The sequence below is a fragment of the Opisthorchis viverrini genome (genome assembly GCF_000715545.1).
Source record: "Opisthorchis viverrini unplaced genomic scaffold opera_v5_50, whole genome shotgun sequence".
Classification (NCBI taxonomy): domain Eukaryota; kingdom Metazoa; phylum Platyhelminthes; class Trematoda; order Opisthorchiida; family Opisthorchiidae; genus Opisthorchis; species Opisthorchis viverrini.
The window spans coordinates 2,020,873-2,042,452 of record NW_008751706.1 but is presented as its reverse complement, the minus strand read 5'-3'; the positions used below and the strand labels follow the sequence as shown (position 1 = coordinate 2,042,452).

Below are 21,580 nucleotides of genomic sequence, written 5' to 3'. Positions count from 1 at the left end.
GCTACTCGTCTTCCAGGATGGTGACCGCGTGATCCTCACTGTGCCTGGTTGGAGACACTACAAGATATGGCTGCCAACCGATGTCAGTGGCGTTCTTATTGCCAGTTTCTTACCAGGTTGCCTGAGTGAATGTCTGGAGGCATAGGCACCTCGGAATGATTGTGTTAAGCTAGCACTAAGTCCCTTCCCCGCCCACCTTTATTCTTTTCTCCACAATAAGCCTTTCAAATAAATAACGGTTGTACGTCAGTGAAGCATCAGTGTTGAACACTGATGTCATGCCGTCGATGACGATGATGATGATGATAATATAAAGGACGGCCGTGAAGCGTAGGAGAGCCACAGACCGTTAAATCTCAAAGCTTTGCATGCCTGCGTGGATAGCCGCATTTCAGACAGTTCTTTCGAGTGCCAGATGCTTTTATGATCTGCAAAGGATGTTTCAGTTTTCCAAACTTGCCCGAAGGGTGCCACAGAAGACGTTCCCGATTTCGAAGTCCATTCTCAGTCTGACCGTCGATTTGGGATGCGAGTTTCGGCCGCCCAGCCAGCGGAGGTTCACTGAACTCCAGCTTTGCGAAAGACTTGGGTGCTTCAGATCCGGTCATCCCATCTTATCTGCAGGATTTTGAGTTGGAAGTTAAATCGGTCAGAAACTCCTAGACCATTCGTTTATATGGCATTCAGATTACCCTGGCTTGCGTAGTAACGAAAACAGTTGTAGTCCTGTTTCTATGCTCAATTGATGATCATGCTGAAGACGTTTCTCAGGGCGGCCAAATGCCTTGATGAGTTTTGTAATTCCTGCGTCTACCCCATGATCAGTTCTGAAGAGGGTGTGCTGCCACCAGCATTACGAAATCCCGCGTGGCATGCCACCTTGAAACAACTCAGTTGAATGCTTGATAGTTTACGTAGAACTGCTGGCGCTCGCGCATACAAGATAAATGATCCACAAAAATCCACAATCAAAGCCAAGGAAGGTGCTGCTAAACCGCAAAACCGTAGCTAGTCATCGTAATTTCGCTTCAGAATGTAAAAATAAGGCACAGTAGTCCACAGGCCTCAGTCAAGCAGCAGTGTCTCTCTCTCTCAGAGAGAATTCCCTCGACTTGAACAAATAGCTATCTAGCCTTCATTGAATCGATATACGAATGTTGCAACGGTGGAGTGCCACCCCACGGATGGTTGGTGACAAACACAACCATGTCTCATTCTGGTATCGATCTTGAAATCGGCCGGGAAGCTAGCGCAGATCTTTACCTGGGCCTGCTTTTCAGTGTGAGACGCTTCTTGAGGTTGACAAAATTGTCCGAACAGTTGCTAGACGTCCCAGCGTTCCTGTTCTGACTGGGTCAGAGGCTTTGGCGAAGTCAAGAACGCTCTACAATGCGGTTGGCTCATCCCAGTCCAGTCTTTTGGCTTACAAGCCACGCACAAAAGTGCAGTGTTCCCAGCTGCTACAACTTTTTACGCCAAGACTAAGGAGAATATGCGAGTGAGGACCGCGTGCTGGATACGATGGTCCAATCCATTCATTGGCGACACATGGATCTGTTTGTCCAGTGTAACAGTGTAACACCGAAGTCGATAGCTTTGATGCCACCATTGACAGCGTCGCACAGATATCTCTATCAGGATCACTACTTGTTTACCTCTTCATGAGGACAGCAGTTACAAAGGCGTTGACTAGTAATGGTGCTCATGTTTCGTTGTTAAATCATGGACCGATCGGCCCCGGATCGTATCCATCTGATACGAGGCTGCCAAATAGGTAATCTGTGAAGAGGAACCAGCTGATCTATTCAGACATTCCGTTCATGAGAGTTTGGAAAATTCTCAATCAGCTGAACTTTGTCCACTTGGAAATCCATACCTCCTCATGTCGTCGGGATCCAATAAAATTTGTTACCATAGCCAGCCTCTGGTGTGGCTTTCTAATACGGCTGCGCATCAGCCTACTGCCCAGTGGAGCAATCATGTGGAACAGAGCCGTGCGATTATACCCCCACGTCTGAATCACGTCCGATTTCATCATGTGCCGGAGAAAGGTCCAATAGGGACCAGAAAGTTCACACCCACTCCATGGCCAAGGTACCCCGTACGCGCATAGACGGCCATCTATGGTCAACCGAGAACCAGTGTGGGTGTGTAGCAGACACACTGGTTGGTTGACAGCGGATCGCCCATCAAATACGGTGACAAGTGAATCATATATATATATATAATAACCCAGTAGCGTCAGGGCAGGTGAAGTGACACAACACTTTCCTGGTCAGCAAGTTGGATCAGTGAGGTCCAACCTATGGGGTTGGAGTAGTTCTACAACACCAGTAGTTCGCCTTTTAGTCCCATTCCCTCTTTCCTTATCCAGAGAAGTCCTCACGTTCCACAGGATTCACGGTAGGTGTCCAGTGGTCTTTTTTTGCTAAGTTTAGAATTAAAGAACTGTTTCGATCAATCTAACCACAGCCTCTGACTTTAAGGCCAAAGTCACAGGGTGATGCTAACTGACCTATAGCAAAGATTCATGAGATAGTACATGGAAGCCCGACTCCTCAAAGCACTGCATACAACAGGTGCCCTCCGAACAGCACCGGACTTTTTATATTTCGGCCGTATTAAGTAACGGAATGAGAGCCATTGTCAGCTATTGGGTGCTCGAATTTTGCAGATATTAGGGTCAAACTCTTCTAACCTGTCCTTGCAAACTCTGCTGTCCTTCCGTTTTGGATGCCAGCCATTTTTAAATATATATAGAAATACAAATAACACGATGATTAGTCATTTTAAGCCCATCCTCTGCGGTCAGAAGGCTTGAAAGGTCACTCTGCGGTTGTTTTGGCTTTATTGATTGGTTGCTTTTGTTAGCCGCGCTGTATAATGCATCTCTTTGGGCGGGTGAGAGTATACGAGATGAATTTATCCGGCGACCTTGTTATTTCCTCTACATTTTTCAAACATGATATATATATATATATATGTATATATATATCGTAAACTGTGTGTGGCTAGGTGCTGACCCGAGAACAATCAGTTTGTTCAGTAACGAAGCGGTATTCATCAGAGAATAGAAACTCAGTTGGCCAGCTGTTTATACACAAACCCGTTCTCCATTCCCTCTTTCCTTATCCAGAGAAGTCCTCACGTTCCACAGGATTCACGGTAGGTGTCCAGTGGTCTTTTTTTGCTAAGTTTAGAATTAAAGAACTGTTTCGATCAATCTAACCACAGCCTCTGACTTTAAGGCCAAAGTCACAGGGTGATGCTAACTGACCTATAGCAAAGATTCATGAGATAGTACATGGAAGCCCGACTCCTCAAAGCACTGCATACAACAGGTGCCCTCCGAACAGCACCGGACTTTTTATATTTCGGCCGTATTAAGTAACGGAATGAGAGCCATTGTCAGCTATCGGGTGCTCGAATTTTGCAGATATTAGGGTCAAACTCTTCTAACCTGTCCTTCCGTTTTGGATGCCAGCCATTTTTAAATATATATAGAAATACAAATAACACGATGATTAGTCATTTTAAGCCCATCCTCTGCGGTCAGAAGGCTTGAAAGGTCACTCTGCGGTTGTTTTGGCTTTATTGATTGGTTGCTTTTGTTAGCCGCGCTGTATAATGCATCTCTTTGGGCGGGTGAGAGTATACGAGATGAATTTATCCGGCGACCTTGTTATTTCCTCTACATTTTTCAAACATGATATATATATATATATGTATATATATTATCGTAAACGTGTGTGGCTAGGTGCTGACCCGAGAACAATCAGTTTGTTCAGTAACGAAGCGGTATTCATCAGAGAATAGCAACTCAGTTGGACAGCTGTTTATCCAAAAACCCGTTCTCTTAAGGATGATCGGAGACGAGACTGTGCTGAAAACCGAATCCCCTCCATTCTCGGTGGGATCATTAACTCCAGCTTTACTTAGAGCACCAGTTTCTGAGTCAAATTTTCCAGCCGAATAAAATGTTTCCGCGCTCACGGTCTGCTCCATTCTCCCAATCCTCAAATGTAAAAGTGGAAAGAAGTGAATACTTCATCAACCATATACGGCCAGAGCCACCTTCTATGAATCAAGGCATAGATTTTTCTGGCCAAATCTTGTCGCTATTGGGGCATTTCTGCTGCAGGTAGTATATAAGTAGTATATATAAGTAGCATATACAAGTGGTAGTATATAAGCAGTATATAAGTAATAAATATATAAGTAGTAAATGTGGATAGAGCCAAGACGTTTGAGGACGACTTCACTTCTTAAGAAGCTCAGCGAATCTTTCTTCGGTCATTCACGAGTTGTGCAACCAAGTCCAGGATCAACTATTGATTTTGATTCATACTGTTGAAAAGATTAAAGTTTAGTATTCTTGTGGATAATGATGTGATTCCCTCTTTTGTCTGAGACAAGTTTAGTTCAGCACATACATAAAAGTCATCTTGAATAAGTATCAGAACAGAGAAAGTTCCTTTAACAACAAACATCAGTATGGAAGAATCTCCTACCATAAAAATGAATAAAACGTATTCCCAGTTGATGTCTGCGTATCTGAGGTCACATGAACTCGAAGGAACTGTAGACATGTTGCAAGAGTCAAGGGATGTTGGTAGTGTGAAGAGGTTTTGGAAATAGAGTCTTGATTTTCCCCTGTGACCGAGTTCCATCTATGCTGAATGGCCGAGAAGCGTTGTACGGCTGCCTCGTTCTTGTTAGAAGTCATCAGTAGCGCGCATCTCACGAAGCCTCGGGAAGTTTCGAACTGCCGGCTAAAAGTTTGAACAATAAACCCTTTGGCCACGAGCGGCTGATCAGCAGTGTGATTGATCAAGTGTTAGACAGAATATAGCACCGGAGCTCTCTGGACTTCCGCACCACCATTGATGATTCCCGATGAGGATCAAACAGCTGTGTCGTGCTCTTCAGCATAGATTGGCCTAACTTACAGGACCGAATCTCCATTGCAGTCAGGGAGTTTTTCCTTTTCGAAGCGTGTGGTCATGCCTCAGTCATGACCAATTCGAAAACATTTACGATAGAGTTCAAGTCTCCCGTAAACACGAGACCGATTTGGCAGTCTTTAATAAAGAATCGATCTTTATGTTGCATGACCTTGTTCTCAAAGCGATTCCGAACGAACTGAACTGACTTGAAAAAGGTTTGTTTAACAGAGATCGAGAAGAAACCTGCTTACTCTGTAAGTCACAGAGAACGAGCCACTTCCCATAAATTACCCCAGTTTGGCACTTTACTTTCAGAGCTTCCTGAAGGATCGGCCAGAACTCAAGAAATGCAAAACTGGCTTGATGGACTCCCTCGGGCCAACCGAGACACCCTCATTCACATGTTGTCACATTTGCTCACGTAAGTTGGATCTTCATTGCAATCGATTCTCATGTTTCATAGTGTCACTTATCACCCCGATAGAAGATTTTATCACAGTATTGTCAACTAAACACAGTCAAACTTGCCAAGAACATCAATCCTAGCCTAGTTGGAAAATAATTCAAGGTACATCCTAACTAAATACTAAAAAAACGTCTATATTCGCAAATCAATTTGGTTTTCACGGGAGACTCAATTGAATATCTCGTTTATGATGTCCTCCAACTGAATGTGCTGCACACAGGCCGTGAAAACCAAATTGATTTGCAAATGAGTGTATTTCTCGAAAACAGTGCAATTTGGGTTCAGGTAGATCATAAGTTTGACGGAAACCCGGGGACCACGCCTACCTGATGAGCCCCAAGAAGGGCGAAACCGGTCGTGGGCTGTCGAAAAGTTTTCAGCAACCTTGTGAGNCGTGGGCTGTCAAAGAGTTTTCAGCAACCTTGTGAGTAGTTTCCTTCATGAAAACGTCTACATTTTCAACTACATTAAATGCCCGAGTCCACAACTGAAAGCTCGCTAGTTATGTGTCTCGGTTTTTTTTTATTTCGAAGTTGCGCGATTGCTTTACTGTAAACCGCATTCAACAATTTGATATGCACAGTATGGTTTCGTCAACTGATTGCGTTTACAACACTCCGGGAATATTTTCGTAGAAAGGAATTATCTCTGAACTGATCCTATTCCGAGGGCAAACTACTCACAAGTTTTAAGCAAACTCTTCGACAGACCACAGCCGGTTTCACCCTTCTTGGAGCTCATCGAGTAGGCGAAGTACCCGAATTTTCGTCAACCTTATGTTCTACTTTGACTGATCGCGACGAATGCGCTCATTGACAAATCAACTTGGTTTTCACGGGAGACTTGACTGAGTCTCTCGTCTATGATATTCTTCAACTGAATGTGCTGCAAAAGACCGCGATATTCGGGATATCGTAGTATAGTTTCACAAAGGAAACTACTAATGTAACCCTTTTAGCAAGAGAACGCACCAGACTTGACGTGGTTTTCTGTGGAATCCGTGAACGGGCACCACAGTGCATAGGCAAGATTCTCCTGACAGACACATTCGGCAACTGGTGCAGGGGAGCAAACCAGAAGGACATATTGCTTGATAGTATGTAGTCTTGGCTATCGCTGACTCTGAACGACCTTACTCAAATGACGAAACAAGGGAATGGTGGTTTGGGTTGTACACTGCTTCTTCTGAGCCCACCAATACACGGTCACTTTTGACGTACAACCCAGCTTCGTTCCTCTCTTTGCTTTATCAACAGTGTGATGCGGTATAGCGATGTGAATAAGATGGATAAAGGAAACTTGTCACTGTTATGGTCCTCGGTGTTTTTCTCTCCATTGTCCAACCTGAACGGAGAGTTGCGCCCGTCATCAAATGCCAGCAAGAATTTGGAGATGGAAGTCGCGGGGGCGTTCCAAAGCACAAAAGCACTACATTGTCTACTTGGGGCCGCTGAGGATCGGCGACTCACTCTTTCCACTGCTGTGAATGAAGTCAGGATTTGACCGATGCTCTATAAAGCCCCATGTTTTGTTGTACCTCATATAGCGGCTTTTGGAGGCTGAAATCCTATATCCTCATATGTGTGTATATAGACTTGACTCACAGGAGTAAAACTGGTGTTTGGTTTTTCTCCCACCGGCCGCTAAGGCGCACTCATCAATTCTGTATTCACAATCCATCAATTCGTGAACCCGTCTGGTTTTCGTGCTCAAATTCACTCCGTCCGTTCTGTTCATCATTTCCATACCAGCGTCAAGAATGTTTTTATAACCCCGTTTTGCAGTAGCTGAATGATCTGAAGTACATCGAGAAGGAATAAGTAGGGTTATCCTTCAATGTAATACAGTACACGTTTCCGAACTTTGTTGCTCATATAGAATAAACTCAAGATTAAAGTAGATCGTCCAATGAGCGAAAAAATCGATTTGATTTGGACTGTCTGAAAGAAAAATAGATCATGCCAGCGGGACGTAACTGTGGCTGGAATGCTAAAGCTTTTGATGAAGTATTTGTCGGGTAGTCATCCGGATAACCAAAACTTTTCATCTCATGAGGATCGCTGATCTTTGAAGAGCAAGAGTGAGAATGAATACCGCCAATCATGAAGTCACTTAGTTGTTAGGACTTCGACGAAAGTTCCTGCATAGGAACATACGTCCATGTTTCTCGTAGAATGAATTATTTCATAATATGACAAATTCTTAGTGTACTTCTTTCCAAAACCTGAGACTTTATTAATTCGTTTACCAAATATATCAAGTGGCACCATACAAACTGGCTCATAACCACCGTATATGAAGCCCTCGCTGAAGACGGGAGTTTCCTCTTCATCCACATGTTTATAGGTTACTGTTTCGCTAGTTCTCTACCATACTCTCAATGTGAAATAATCAGCTGGATCAGATGTATAGACGCAATACACTACTCATAAGTTTGCTGAAAATTCTTTGACACTGTACGACCATTTTCGCTCTTCTTGGGGCTCATCAGGAAGGCGCAATCCCCAAGTCTCCGTCCATCCTATGTTCTACTTGAAAACCCCATAACCGAGAGGTTCAGCTGGGTTTTAGGTGAGTCTCCCACAAAAACAAACCTGGAAGTTACTCAAGCAGGCTTCGCAACATGACTGCAGTGTGATCACCGTAAAGATTTCGATAGTGCTCAAGGCGAAAATCTTGGGATTTAATGCGGGTGTGTAGTGCGGCTACGTATTGTGCAAAGTTGCGATCTCAGTACTTTGCTTGATGCTTGTTGCAGAGGGAATTTCTCTCGAACTGTCATCACCGTTCTCCGAAACCATGTGGAGCAAAGCGACCGGTGGTGAATGTTTGTATGTCACGTGTTATGCGATCCACAGTTGTCCTCGGCTAGATGATGCACTCAATTTTGGGTATTCAGCTGAAAGTTCGGCATTTAGTTTTTAGTTCAGTGAGGTGTTCATGCTTGCTGGAGACAGATATCTGTGCCCTACTTTGAGGCAACATTTGTTCACGGAAGGTTGCATGGATTAGGTCTCTTTGTTCCGGCTGTACCAAGAGAACTTTTTAGATTTCGAGCATAGCAGTGATTCTCCCAAGAAGCGAAGATTTATTCTGCCATCTAGGTGGATATCACTTTCAGACTGCTGAGTAATCCAGTTGAGCCTCAAGAAGGGAACTATCAGGTACAGTTTTGAAATTCTTTGCAACGCAACACCTTCCAGTCCACGGACCTAGAGTATAAATGGAAGAAATTAGAGGAAATGTGAGGGACAGAGTAACCGGAATTGATCAGCCGGAAATGAATTGATTGTTAGACAAAATTTACAGCCAGTGGCAGAGAGATGTAGATGAATCAAGGCCTAAAGTGAACCTTCAACTATAAATGGGCCGTCACGCTTCGTAGTTTAAGACGGACATAGGTTGTGTCCCCAGCGATTAATGAGCCTTCAGAGGAGGTACAGTCTATGAACTCTACCGCCCGGGTTTCATGAGCTTATAAGCAGTGTATTTACATTGCACGCCCAGCGGACACTAAACCACTCTCAACGGAACTGCATATATTCGGACGGGATGATCTGGTCACGTCATCATCGACAGCATAAGATGAGTATTCTGGTATTGGCGATGATACAGAGACCTTAGCTAGATAAGTTTTCTTCTAATAGAGCCGACCAGAAGAGACGTAAACCGTAGTAATTACTGACATTTCCTTGTCCGGGAAATTCCAAGACTGGATAGGAATAGTGAGATATAGGTGATCTTTCCCCATGGATTCAGTATAACTAAAAGTTACCAAACAGAAAAGCGTGGATTTCGGTTGAGAAGCCAAGGTCATGGATTTCGAATCTCTCCATCCTAGAGTTCACTCAGTGGGCTTCTTTCCAAGCTTTCGTCAACATTACTGAGCAACCGAACATCGGATTTGAATCACGTGGAGCTAAACACTCACTCGTGGTTAGAGTTGATGTGAACGGGAAATCCAATCGAATCTCCCATGTTTCGCATTCCACAAAGGTTTATCAAAATACTTCAGTTGGAACAATTTTCCTGGCACTGGGATATTTTCCAGTGTACAAGACGTTCGAATATTCTGTAACATTTTATGAGGACAGTGAAGAGACGACAGATTTGTGTCAGCCATTAATTAAGGTACAAGTGGGTAATGGTGGCTACCTTCTCCTCGGATGAGGACCTCTGGACTCGGCGATGGCTGTCACGCATCCAAAAGCAATCTTGCAATCTACTCACAGGGTTGCTGAAAACTCTTCGACAGTCCATGACCGGTTTCGCCCTTCTTGGGGCTTATCAAGTAGGCGCAGTCCCCGACTTTCCGTCAACCTTATGTTCTACTTGAACCCAAATTGTACTGTTTTCGAGGAATACTCATTTGCAAATCAACTAGGTTTTTAACGAGAGACTCAACTGAATCTCTCGTTTATGACATCCTACAACTGAATGTGCTGCACAAAGCACGCCGCACGATTCAGTTGGCACGATATCCAAGACATCGCAGTATGTTTTCATGCAAGAAAATATTTAGAAGGTCGCTGAATACCCTTCGGGCGCTTCACGAAAATATACTGCGGTATCTCGAATATCATGCCAACTAAAACGTGAAACAGCCTGTGTGCAGCTCATTCAGCTGTAGAATATCATAAACGAGAGATTCAGGTGAATCTCTTGTGGAAACCAAATTGATTTTAAATTAGTGTATTTCCCGAAGACTGATGGAACTTCTGGCAAGGAAGCACAAAATAGCCCAGTGTGACCTCGACCTGTGACGAAACGTTCGCAGGGTAGTTGTCATGATCAACAGAACAACCATATTCGTTTATCAACTTCAGGCTGTTCATTTCCGGATCCGAGCGGTTTGAGCCGAATTGAAGGATCCAAATGAAGACCTGTATGGAACTTCATACTCAAGTTGATTCAATTATCAGCAAACGCAATTTTCGTGTATCACTTCCTGCTCGTTTAGTTTGAAACCGACCCAGAATAAAAGCCTCCGAGTCCGGCAGTATCTGAGATGTGCTCACAATTAACAACAGTAATGTGCGCTAATGTACACAGCTATACGGCAGCACTCAAGAAAGTGTTAACCGAAAACTGGCTAACTTAATACAACTAACAATCGGAAAGATTCCTCATCGGATAGACAAGGTCCTCTCTCGGGAATGAGGGACAGGAATACTGGACGACACTGGTCGTCACTGGAGTTCTACAGTTGGTTTGCATCATTCCCATTGTTCTGCCTCTGAAGCTGTCCGCAACTCTCTGAGTGTTGTTCCACAGGCGCTTACTGTTGCAATTCACCGTCTTTCATAACTTTTTCTTGGAATGTCCGGAAGCCCCATCCCTGGTTCTGGGATTCTCGTCCGATCACCAAAGTGATACTAACAAGCACTGTCACCGAGCCATCAGATTCATCGTTTAATATCAGGCGCTGCCAGTCTCTGACTTCTCTGTCAAAACGGTATTTTGCCAATTGAGAGTTGGGCATGACTATTCAAAGAGATATTTACCGATTTCACTCAAGTTCGATTACTCCCAGAAACGTGAATCTTATTTGAATAAAGGTTGTACAGCGAAGGGGGGTAATTCACTCGAATAATGCTCGCCAATAAAATGGGACTCGAACTTGAGCACAAGGAAAGATGACAAAATTTTTCGTTTGTATCTCAACCTCAATCAACGAGTAAGGTATGACAAACTTTTATATTTATATGCAAAAAATACCTGAAGACTTTTTTAATTCCAAAGACATTCAATAAATTGACTAAATTCATTACCGCCAACGTTTTCAATCAACTTGTGATCAAATGTTTACGCAACTATAATAGTTATATCAATTAAAATGGTTTTGAAGAATTATCTTGGGTTTAACGGTTAAATTACAATGTTCACTCAGTGAATTTCGATGTGCTTTATCATACTAAATCGATGACCTTACGCGGCAATGAATTTAGCTTTCCGCTAGTGAGTTTGTTTTAATAAAAGCATCTTTCAAACTTCACTTCAGTACATTTTATCTAGGAGGGAATAGATAGGTTGTGTAGAAACTTGCAAGATATTTAGATGAACGAAAAACGGAACGACGACGAATTGCAACGCTTGGGTTCATTATGACATAATACCGACGTCACCACGATTTGTAACGAAATGTTTGCTCCTTAGGCGTTCAGCTTAACGAAGCGAACTAACGAGCGACAATGAAGCCTGGGCTGGCGAGATTCTTCTCAGGTATCAAGGAATTGCTGGTCGCTACTAAATTAGACTGCGGTTGTTCGGTTGGTGGAGCGCTCCTCCGAAAATCGAAGGGTAGAGATTCAGGACTCGTTAAAACAGTCTTTCCACTGAGCTGGACAATTTGATTGCAAACGTTTCATCACCAATCGAAGTGATATCATCAATGCGTTGTCAGGGCGCGTAGTGGTGCGTAGCGATGGCTTGGTGGTTTTGCGTTGAGTAGTGTTGCGTGTGTGTTTATATACGTGATGCTAACCGAGGCTGACCTTTGATCACGATTAGTTGATCGGTCGGACGGTTCCATTGGTTGTCCCGTTATCCTGCGTCCTGATTCGCCAACACTCGTGTGACCTTTGAACTTGGCATCCCCTCCTCTGTCCCTGGCCCTTCCGAGTTAGGGCTTGTGAACTTTATTGATCTGCCACCAAGGGATTCCTAATTTCTTTGTTTGTGGATCCAATATTCGGTTCTCATTGGGTAGTCCGGTTGAGATGTTGGCCCTTTGCAAGTGGTGGTGCGTAAATTGGGTCCAGTTCAATGCATCGGTTGATCGAATCCACCCGAAATTCCCTTCTGTGTCTCGCGTGCCAGAACTTCTGCGTCGGGCTTTGTGTATGGATAGGGGATAGGATAGAGCAGCCAATGGAACCGCTCGACCGAATAACCAATCGTGATCAAAGAACAGCCTCGGCTAGCAGCACTTATATTAACCCACACGCAACACTACTCAACGCACAACCACTGACCAACCGCTACACGCCACTACGCGCTCTAACAACGCACTGATGATGTCATCTCGATTGGTGATGAAACGTTAGCAATCAAATTGCCCAGCTCAGCGAACAAGCCAACCAGCACCATCTACGCTACCTGAGCTGAGCTACCTTTCCTCCATAGAAAAGTCATTTTGCTTGAATTGTCTATTCAAGCTCATTCCATTTCCGTCTATCATATATCGAACAATCAAAACGTGGAAAAAAATTTCCTGTTCTCTCAGCCAATGCAAGCGGCTCGCCAGTCTATTTTTGTGCGAATACACAAATCTTTCCAAAACATCAATTCAATACTAAACACAGTTAGTTGGAGTGCCAGTTGATCAAAAATAAACTGTTCAGGTTTCCTAGCAGTGATCAAAATAGCCACCCCGAACATCGACGTTACCAATAGGCACTCTTAACAAACACATTGTAAAAAAAGGTGAACGCAATTTTCCACTGACCTCCAAACAGTCGATCAGGTGGAAATAGGTCATCATGAGAGGGCATTTAGAAGTACCTCAAGATGCAGGAATGATAAATCGCCAAGTCAAAGAGAAAATCAAGTGGCTTTGTGCCAGGCCTCGCATCGGAGAATCAGTAACATCAGTCAGTGCTCATAAATGATTGGACCAATTTTCCGGTCGATCAGTGCATTCGCAACCAATCAAATTCCCCCATTTCTTTCGAATCAGGGTCAGTCGATATAGTGAAAATAACAAGATGGATGCGGGGAATTTGGCTCTCCTTTGGTCCGCAGCTCTATTCCCACCGCTACCTCAACTTAGCGAAATACGAGTTGAAAAGTCGCCGACCGAAGAGATTGACATCCACATGGAGGCAGCACTAGTTTTTCAAAAAACGAAATCGATTACCGCGTTAATGCGAGCAGTTGCAGAAGGGGATATTCAGCGTTGCGAACAACACGGTGAAACAGAGTCCAGATGACCGAACCCAGGTTTGTCCACCAGGTACGAGTCGACGTCAGTTGTTTTTCTACACATTTTCCAAACTCCTGTTTCACATGATACCCAATTATTCGCAGCTACTGCGCTCTGAGCTGAGCCTTGTTCATTTCATTCGTCCACATTTAAGAAACACACCGCATAACTAATCTCTGCTCTTTCGCCACATTCATTTGAGCAACCTATGACAACCTGTTCTAAGATTCTTTTTCTTGGTTGGGTCGAAAAGAATTCATTGTACATTCCTGTTACGTTTTCTTGGCCAGACAACATGATGTCACGTCCGCCCCGCCAGATCCTACTTTTTCAAGCGTAATCTCCGTAATGTTAGTGATAAAATGCTGAGAGCCTACCGTATAAAAACTACTTTTCTCCGAAAATCTCGGAGAGGCTCAGGGTACAGAACTTACGTCCAGTTAGCATAGGCGAGGGGGTCCGGACGGGGTCCTGCTGGCTCCCAGCCTGACACATCTTTGAACGCATGTGACATGGCACACCGACAAATGAAAAGGAAGAACCAATTACTGTTGCTGGATGCATCTGCACTGAACACACGACAATTCACACTTTCAAAACATCTAGCGAAATCTACTCATTCGCATACCTGATGAGCCTCAAGACGGGCAAAATTGATCGTGGGATGACAAAGGGTTTTCAGCAACCTTATGCGTAGCGCATGACGTTCATACAATCTAGCCGCTTAACTCAATTCTTTGAATTAGAGGGAGAGGACATCCTGTGGGATGAAAGGGGTTTCGGTAATACTGGTCGACCGGGGGAAATGATACGATAGACACAGGGTGGCTAAATAGGGGGTACTGTTGAACGTTTGACTGCAAACTTACGGAAATAAAGCTTGCTCAACTTTAAATTCATTACAAAAAACTAAAATGCTTTTCGAACGGCTTTAGAGCCGTCCGACACCCTGCGAGGGCCCTGGAAACGTGGCAGTGATATCTTACCTTTCCTGTAGTGTAGGGCGACAGAACACAGAAAAAAAAGATATTATTTTGTACCTCTTAATTTCTGAATAACAGGCATGTAGGTTATCCGAATGGGTACCAGCAGGTAGCTTGAAGTCGCCCATGATGAGCACACCCGGGTCATCGAAACAGCGCCCAAGATCCTATTCATTAAACTACTCGATCAGTAGTATCTAGAAAAAATTTGCAGAGTAGATACGAGGGGACGAGATGGCTCAAGTGGTTAGAGCGCGGGAACTTACTGACCGGAAGGTTCGTGGTTCGAATCCAACCTCTGCCTCTCGACATTCCCCTTTCTAGGCTTGGGCAACCTGACAGTATCCCAGCCCTCGTGCTTCCTTCGGGTAGCATGGCAACTAGGCACCGAAAGGGCTCTACAGCTGAAGGATTAGAGTAAATGTGAGGCCAGGAGAACGCGAAAACTTGTTTGTCCTGCAATGCGGCTACGCTACACTTACGATCTCATATGAAGACATTGGACTAACATGTCACGATGCGACATGAGACAGTCCGTCACTTGTCCTTTATAATGAAGTTCGATCAACTTGGATCCCCCTTAGAATAGAGACTGCTCAGCTCAGAGTTAGCGCCAGAAGTCCCATGTACTACTGAACCTCATCGACGATTATGCAATGCGATTTTCCATTACCAAGAGGTCAAGTATTCCTCCTTTTGTCATTTTACAAGTCTTTGTGGGTTTTTTTGGAGTTGATCCGCTGGGCCGAAAATGAAGGTAGCCGTATAATTCGGTCCGGGTCACTTCGCGTTGTTCTTCGACTTTTTTTGCCTTTTGGAGACTAATGGTCCTAAACTGGGGACCAATGGTTGCAGTTCGTCGCCAATGCGAATTCCAGAATGTCATGCACCGAAAACCAGGCGGTTGTGAAATTTCGTGGTAGAATGTCATCCAGAAGGGTACAAAACAAATTGACGTATGGATCCAACCACCTGAGTTGTAAGCAATACCACCGAGTGTGTTAATAGTCAGTGAGCACCAGTTTGACAAGTCCAAATTCCGAATACGGGCTTCAGGACCACTGACCTTTCGGCGATGTTAGTCTCTTCATTTCCAAGGCTGCGAGCGAGGATGCAATAAATTGAAAAGATAGAAAAGTGCACAACCCGAATAAATAAAAAAGTCCACTGACCTCACAAACGATGTCTGCTATGCTGGAAGCTGTAGCACCCTTTCGGTGCCTAACTGTCGTGTCACCCGAAGGTTGCCTGAGGGTTGGGATGGTGCCTAGACACAGGGGAAGTCGAGAGGTGGGGGTCGGGTTCGAACCATGGACATTTCGGTCAGTAAATTCGCGCTCTAGCCACTTGGACCATCTCGCCCCCGCTGGAAGCTGGGCAGCTTGAACCACTGTACGACAAGCACGCGTTTGTTTTTTGTAGATGATGCCGCTGGAATGAATCGCCTGCAACGGACCTGTCTTGCTACCAGGATTCAAAAGAAATTCCACTTTGATAAACCGGACATTTGGAAATAGTGAAGATATAATACCCGCAAAAGAAACATCAAGTCCAGCTGGGTAGTATTGTGTACGTATGTCTTAAAAACCAGAAAGTTCGCAAGATTCTAATGCGTTGGAATAATCGAAATGGTCACTCTTTGCCAAGGGAGTGAGATAGCTCAGCGGTTAGAGCGTGAATTTAATGATTGGAAGGTCCGTGGTTCGAACCCCACCTCTGCCTCTCGACTTCCCCTGTGCTTCCCTCGGGTGGCATGGCAGCCGGAAGAATGTTACAGCTGAGCGATCTGTTTTTTTACTAATGAGCAGGAATTCGGACATCGTAAGAAAACCAACACACTACTAACGGGAATGCCTCACAGCGAATTGCACAGAGACAACGAGAATGCAAGAACCTTCAAGGGAATCCTCAAAGAACCTACGCCTCTGAATAGTGCTCAGTCGAGCGTTTTCCATTGTGTAATCCGCCTTCGGCTCCTTCATGAATCAACTCGCCGAATTCTTAGTCCAAATCTGGTCTCGTCAATATCTTGACTCGAGCCTCTCCATTCTCAGTTCACAGTAAAAACCAAATCAGCCTTCAGGCAGTAGACTTTTCTCCCGTTGAATGCCCTCCGATATGTCTAGATTTCCGCCTCCGTCTCAGTCCAATATAAGTTGGCTGATCCAACGTGACGGGATAGAAACCAGTTTTGGATGAGGTCATGGGTTTGAACCTTTACTCTAAACAACCGATCACTTCCTCCGTCCGAGGCAGAAATGAGAGAAAATAACAATTGCTCCATCGCTCCTCGATGACGTCTAGCACGGGCGCTTCGTTCAAGAGTTTTCATACAAAGTGCCTCAGACATTGGTTATTCTGTGTCAACGAGGACACCCTGTTCGTTCGGGGAAAGCAACTAGAAAAGAGTCTGTAACAAGACTAGAAAAATCTGTCTTAAATGACTAACCCCTGATAGGGTCTCCCATCAGCAGGTCACTGTTGGTGACTAAGATTGCTTATCGATGAACCAGACACAAAAAATTATTGGCACTCGTATGAGACAGAAATAGCTGGCCCAGAGTCTTTTCGCTTTGAAATGTGTAATTTGGTCAGGACTCTGAAGCGTATAACCCGACAGTGGAAGAATGACACCTGCCTCTAGTTGCAGCGTGGAGAACAAAATGGTCTGCTCCAACAGGACAACGCAACGGTTCGAAACCCATCGAGGAATGGTATCTGACCCGACAGGTGAAGATATTTCACCAGACTAATTAAAAATTTTATTTCAACTCGGACAGACAATTACGTCCCCTCTCGGACACGGCCAACGACCAGTCAAGTATTATCACACCGAGACTTGTCACGAGTGAACTTCAAGTGACTAGCGGGCAGTTTTCAGCGTACGACACTGGAAGGTGCTTCACAGCATCTGTTCACGGCGAAAGGAGTGAGACAGAATGCAGTATGGCCCCTTGATGCACAGAATGAGTAGTCGCTTCAAAGGCGAATGAGCAGAGATCGCTCAAAATCTAGTGTGGGGACAAATGTACATGTAGTTACCTACGCCATGGTACCTTAATTATCTAAAATCTACCACGTTAATGTATGAATTTGTGTGATAAACCTAGTATGTTTCCCACATTTGTGTTCGCTTTCAAGAAAGAGAACGAGTCCCCATCATACGAGTTCAACAGAGAATTACGGGGTAAGAAGTCCCCCAAACGGGGATGTTCACTCTTGAAGAGTCACTCCACGTACAAAAACAAAAATCCAGAAGTCAACTAAACTGCATAAATACAGTGGTCGCGGACAAAAAGCATGCGCAACTGGGATCATGAAGAGGCTGGTAACCGTTCTATGCAAAAACCAAGTAGCAGTGGCAGTAAAATCACAGCCTTAGAAAAAATTGCAGCGTGTTCCGAAGTAGGGAGGGGGGGGCGAGAAAGCACAATATGGACACATCTACGAGCAGGAAGCACCCCCTGAGCGGATAGGGGGTGAAAACAGGTACAAAATATGTGGTTTATTGTAGGTTTGGGGATACATTTACACCGGGCTGTTCAATTTGTTCCGCCTGAGTGGGTCCTGGAACGATCCAGTGAAAATTGGGAGTGTCTTCGCACGGTCCTAAAACATGGCATAAGAGTAATGAAAGACGGATACGATCAGTCCAATGCAACAAGACACGTCTGACTTGAAAGCTCAATAGTGACGTACCTTGCAGTATGGGACTGAAGGTCCATGAATGTGGATAAAAACACGCGGGTTCAGCCAAGTTTCTAGTAGAACTCGAACTGAGTAGCGTTCATATGCTGAAGTTCGGTCAATGTTGCTGTGGTGACAGGCAACCTCGGCCGGATTAAAGTCGAGTGAGAAACCCTGATGCAAGAACATCCTCATCGTCACAACTGTTCACCTTCATCATTCCTTTGCCCAAGGAGCTGCACCACCCAAGGATTGGTTGTAAACAGTGCGACGGTATCCAATCCCTTTGATTCTTGTATATTTTGTAAAACACTGAGGATACCGCTCCAAGAAAACACAAGGATCTTCAGTCCAAAAAGGGTTAGTCCGTGTCTTAAATATAGCTGTTGTTCGGTTGGAACGAGGCACTGTAAGCTCTTGATCCTTTGAGGATGCCAGCTACCACTGTGCATCCGGGGTCATATCGGATGGTTATCCCAAGGTTTTGTGTGGAAAGCTATTCTGACAAATAAATTCCCGGTTCGGTTTTGAAGTGCACTAGGAGCGTGTTGGCTTTCAGGCCAGAGGACAAGTCATAAACTAGGCGTCTGTGGCAAGTAGCTTAAAGCCAAATTTTCGATGGAATTTCTGGTACAATGCTCTCCCGGAAAATGAGTTCCCCAGAAAGTAAGCAACATAATCGGGAAGAGACCCCCAAGAAGTCGGTGAATGTGGACAGGTCGTTGCGAACAGATTTCTGATCCATCAACACCAGATTCTTGTGGTTTTCAAAGGATATACTCATGGTTCACGTGTACCGTCTGACACGGAAGTCGTGTCCGATCAAGTTTTCTACACTTCTCCGACACGAAAACCCCTCCATCGGTCCCGAGTGCATAGAAAAACGCTCCTAAAACTAACGAAAACTAATCATACCAATTTTATGGCGAGGCGTAAACCGTTATGACCTTGAAATCACAACGGTAAGGAAGGCCGGCGCAGGAATTGGGCGTGACCCAGTAAATGTGCTCATAGAATAGATCAGTCGCTGTAAGGCAGTTCAGCATAGCATTTCAAAAACAGCAAAATTTCGACAACACGGCAGCCCCGTCCCACGAGAAAATACTTTCGTCGAAGAGATCATAATGGCTGAGGTACGTCAAATGGTCTTAGGATGAAGGAACTCTTACTCACGCTTTATAGGCTGTGCTGGTTGGGTCATGTACTTCGCATGCCAGTTTTGTTGGGGGTCAGTATCCCCAAAAACAGTTTATTTTTCGATTTCCTGCCAAATTATCTTTCTAAAATTTTGAATTTTAAGATTTCGCGCCCTTTCCGCCATGTTGCACCTCAATTCAAAAGACCGCGCCCTGGTCCTATTGGCCAGTTATACTTTGTGTGCGCTAACCGATTTATCGCTTCCCAAGGTCACCCGATATATATATATATACGACGTTGTTCCAGCTATAAACCGTTGAGGCAGACCTTCCTACGAAGGTCTGGTCTTCTTCTTTTTGCACTAAGAGTGGTGGGGCTCGCATCATAGCTGGGATCTGTGCGCTCGTTCTCAGATCGCGTAGAGCCGTTGATCGAACCCGCTTCTGAACATAACTTGCCCGTTTGCCGGTGGTCGAAACTGTAGCAGCTGGAACCAATGTGCTTATGGCACACGGTTTATAACTGATAAATTGACCAATTATGGCAGACGGAATTCGCATCCTCGGCAACCTACTGGAGAATCCAACAATCAAAACGAATAAGATGCATTTCCCACTATCAAGAAGTAAACAACACTATAGAAATGTCCTGTGGACTTGGGGAGACTATCTGGTCGGGTATGGACGGCGAACCTTGCGAGCACAACTGAGAAGCCAACTCGATACATAAGAGGTATCCCTTTGATTGAGTTCAAAGCGGATTGGTCGATGTGTAAGCACAAAATCGTCTGTGCAGATTGATGGTGATAAAACTGGAACAAAACAGGTGGCGCAACTATCTATAACAGATGATCTGTTCCGCCATAAGCTCAACAAGGGGGCGAGATGGTTCAAGTGGTTAGAGCGCGAATCTACTGACTGGAATGTCGGTGGTTCGAACCCGACCTCTGCCTCTCGACTTCTCCTGTCTAGGCTTGGGCAATCTGTCAGTATCCCAGCCTTCGTGCAACCTTCGGGTGACATGGCAGCGAGGAACCGAAACGGTGCTGCAGCTGGACGATGCATTCAATGTGGAAAGTGTTTTGGTAGCCACTGAAATGTACATCCTCGAGACATCCGGTTGAAGAGCAGGATGAGTGGATCCCACACGTACGTTCCCATAATATCTGCCTTAGAAATATACGTACATATGCTGCGGATATAATACAAAAGTCGACTTAACTTGTCTGCTCGGTTCGTCGGCTTTGCTCAGACACTTTATTTACGTACTGATGATTGGAAAATGGCCAAAGTTTGACATGAATGCACGACGCATGCTGGAGAGAGTGTACGCTGAAGGCGGCGATCAGTCTTTCTGACTAGTCCAGTAAGTCATCCGAAGAGGGGATGTAAGAATTCTCCAAAACATCATCCATAATCTTAATTTTGAAGAAATCAGCAAAAGCGGTAATGGTTCGGTTGCTTCGCCGCTGAGGTCAAGAAGCACGCTCATCAACCAATGAAACCACACAGACAAGTGGTACGAATAACTTACGTAGTGTGAGTTGCGCACTCCTCAGGTCCGATACAGTAAGGCACTTGGCTGTTGCCCGATGGATTAGTTTCTGTGGAACAGAAAGTGGAAGAATAGATCACGTAGAAGAATATCGAATACGGGCTCTACCAGCAGCTATTACTATTGTACATATAGTTACACGGGACAATTCGAGAGGAATATTCAAAATAACGTCCTGAAATACCCTAAAATAGTATTCGCGGGAAGAAGAGATCCACTTTAACAACTCCCATTCCCCCGCCAAAGCGCACAGGAAGACAATCGGGCGGGAAAGTCGATCGTGTTTCTGTGCCCTAACGCATGTTTTCGGTATAGATTATCTTTCCAACCTGACGAACCCTTTCACTGAAAAGAGACAGAGGCATCCCCAAGTGTGACATGGAACCTCCATGAGGAGAAGTATATGGAAAAGAAGGATTGGTGGACGTTCCACGGCCGGAAAATGAATCACCACGACAGGCGGAAACAACCTGGTCTTATCGACCTTCCGTTAAAAAAGCGTCTGCTTCCTCAAGATCTGACTGCGGGAGATATGACACAGTAGTTAGAGAGCGAATTTACTGACCGGAGGGTCCGCGATTCGAACCCCCACCTCTGCCTCTCGACTGCCCCTGCCTGGGCTTGGGAAACCTGGCAGTATCCCAGCCCTCGTGCTTCCTTCGGATGGCACGGCAGCTAGACACCGTGTGTTACAGCTGAACGATTATTGGGATCTGATTAGACGAATGAAATAACTGTAGGGAAATTATTCCATACGTCAACAGTCTGATCAAAGGCATCCATGGCTAGCATAGAAAAACTCATTGTAGGGGTAGGTGATACAGAATCTGTAACACGACTAGCTAATAACCCTCCAAATCTAGAGGAAAGCCTGTCGACCAAT

General features: G+C 44.8%; 2 protein-coding genes across 2 annotated transcripts in view; one reads left to right on the top strand and one right to left on the bottom strand.

The window, feature by feature from the left end:
- The window catches only part of T265_03503 (hypothetical protein), a gene marked incomplete at both ends in the record, with an annotated part of 91,637 nt that extends 78,028 nt beyond the window's left edge, over positions 1-13,609 (top strand). Inside the window, 5 exons of the mRNA XM_009168003.1 lie at positions 2,375-2,403; positions 5,243-5,367; positions 6,669-6,894; positions 6,959-6,993; positions 13,091-13,609. Of these exons, the coding sequence (XP_009166267.1) occupies positions 2,375-2,403; positions 5,243-5,367; positions 6,669-6,894; positions 6,959-6,993; positions 13,091-13,343 (668 nt within the window). The remainder of the gene's footprint in view (positions 1-2,374; positions 2,404-5,242; positions 5,368-6,668; positions 6,895-6,958; positions 6,994-13,090) is intronic.
- Positions 13,610-17,520: 3,911 nt separating this feature from the next.
- Positions 17,521-21,580, bottom strand: part of T265_03502 (hypothetical protein) — a gene marked incomplete at both ends in the record, with an annotated part of 25,630 nt that continues 21,570 nt past the window's right edge. The window contains 2 exons of the mRNA XM_009168002.1: positions 17,521-17,928; positions 20,677-20,746. Coding sequence (XP_009166266.1) covers positions 17,825-17,928; positions 20,677-20,746 — 174 coding nt within the window. The remainder of the gene's footprint in view (positions 17,929-20,676; positions 20,747-21,580) is intronic.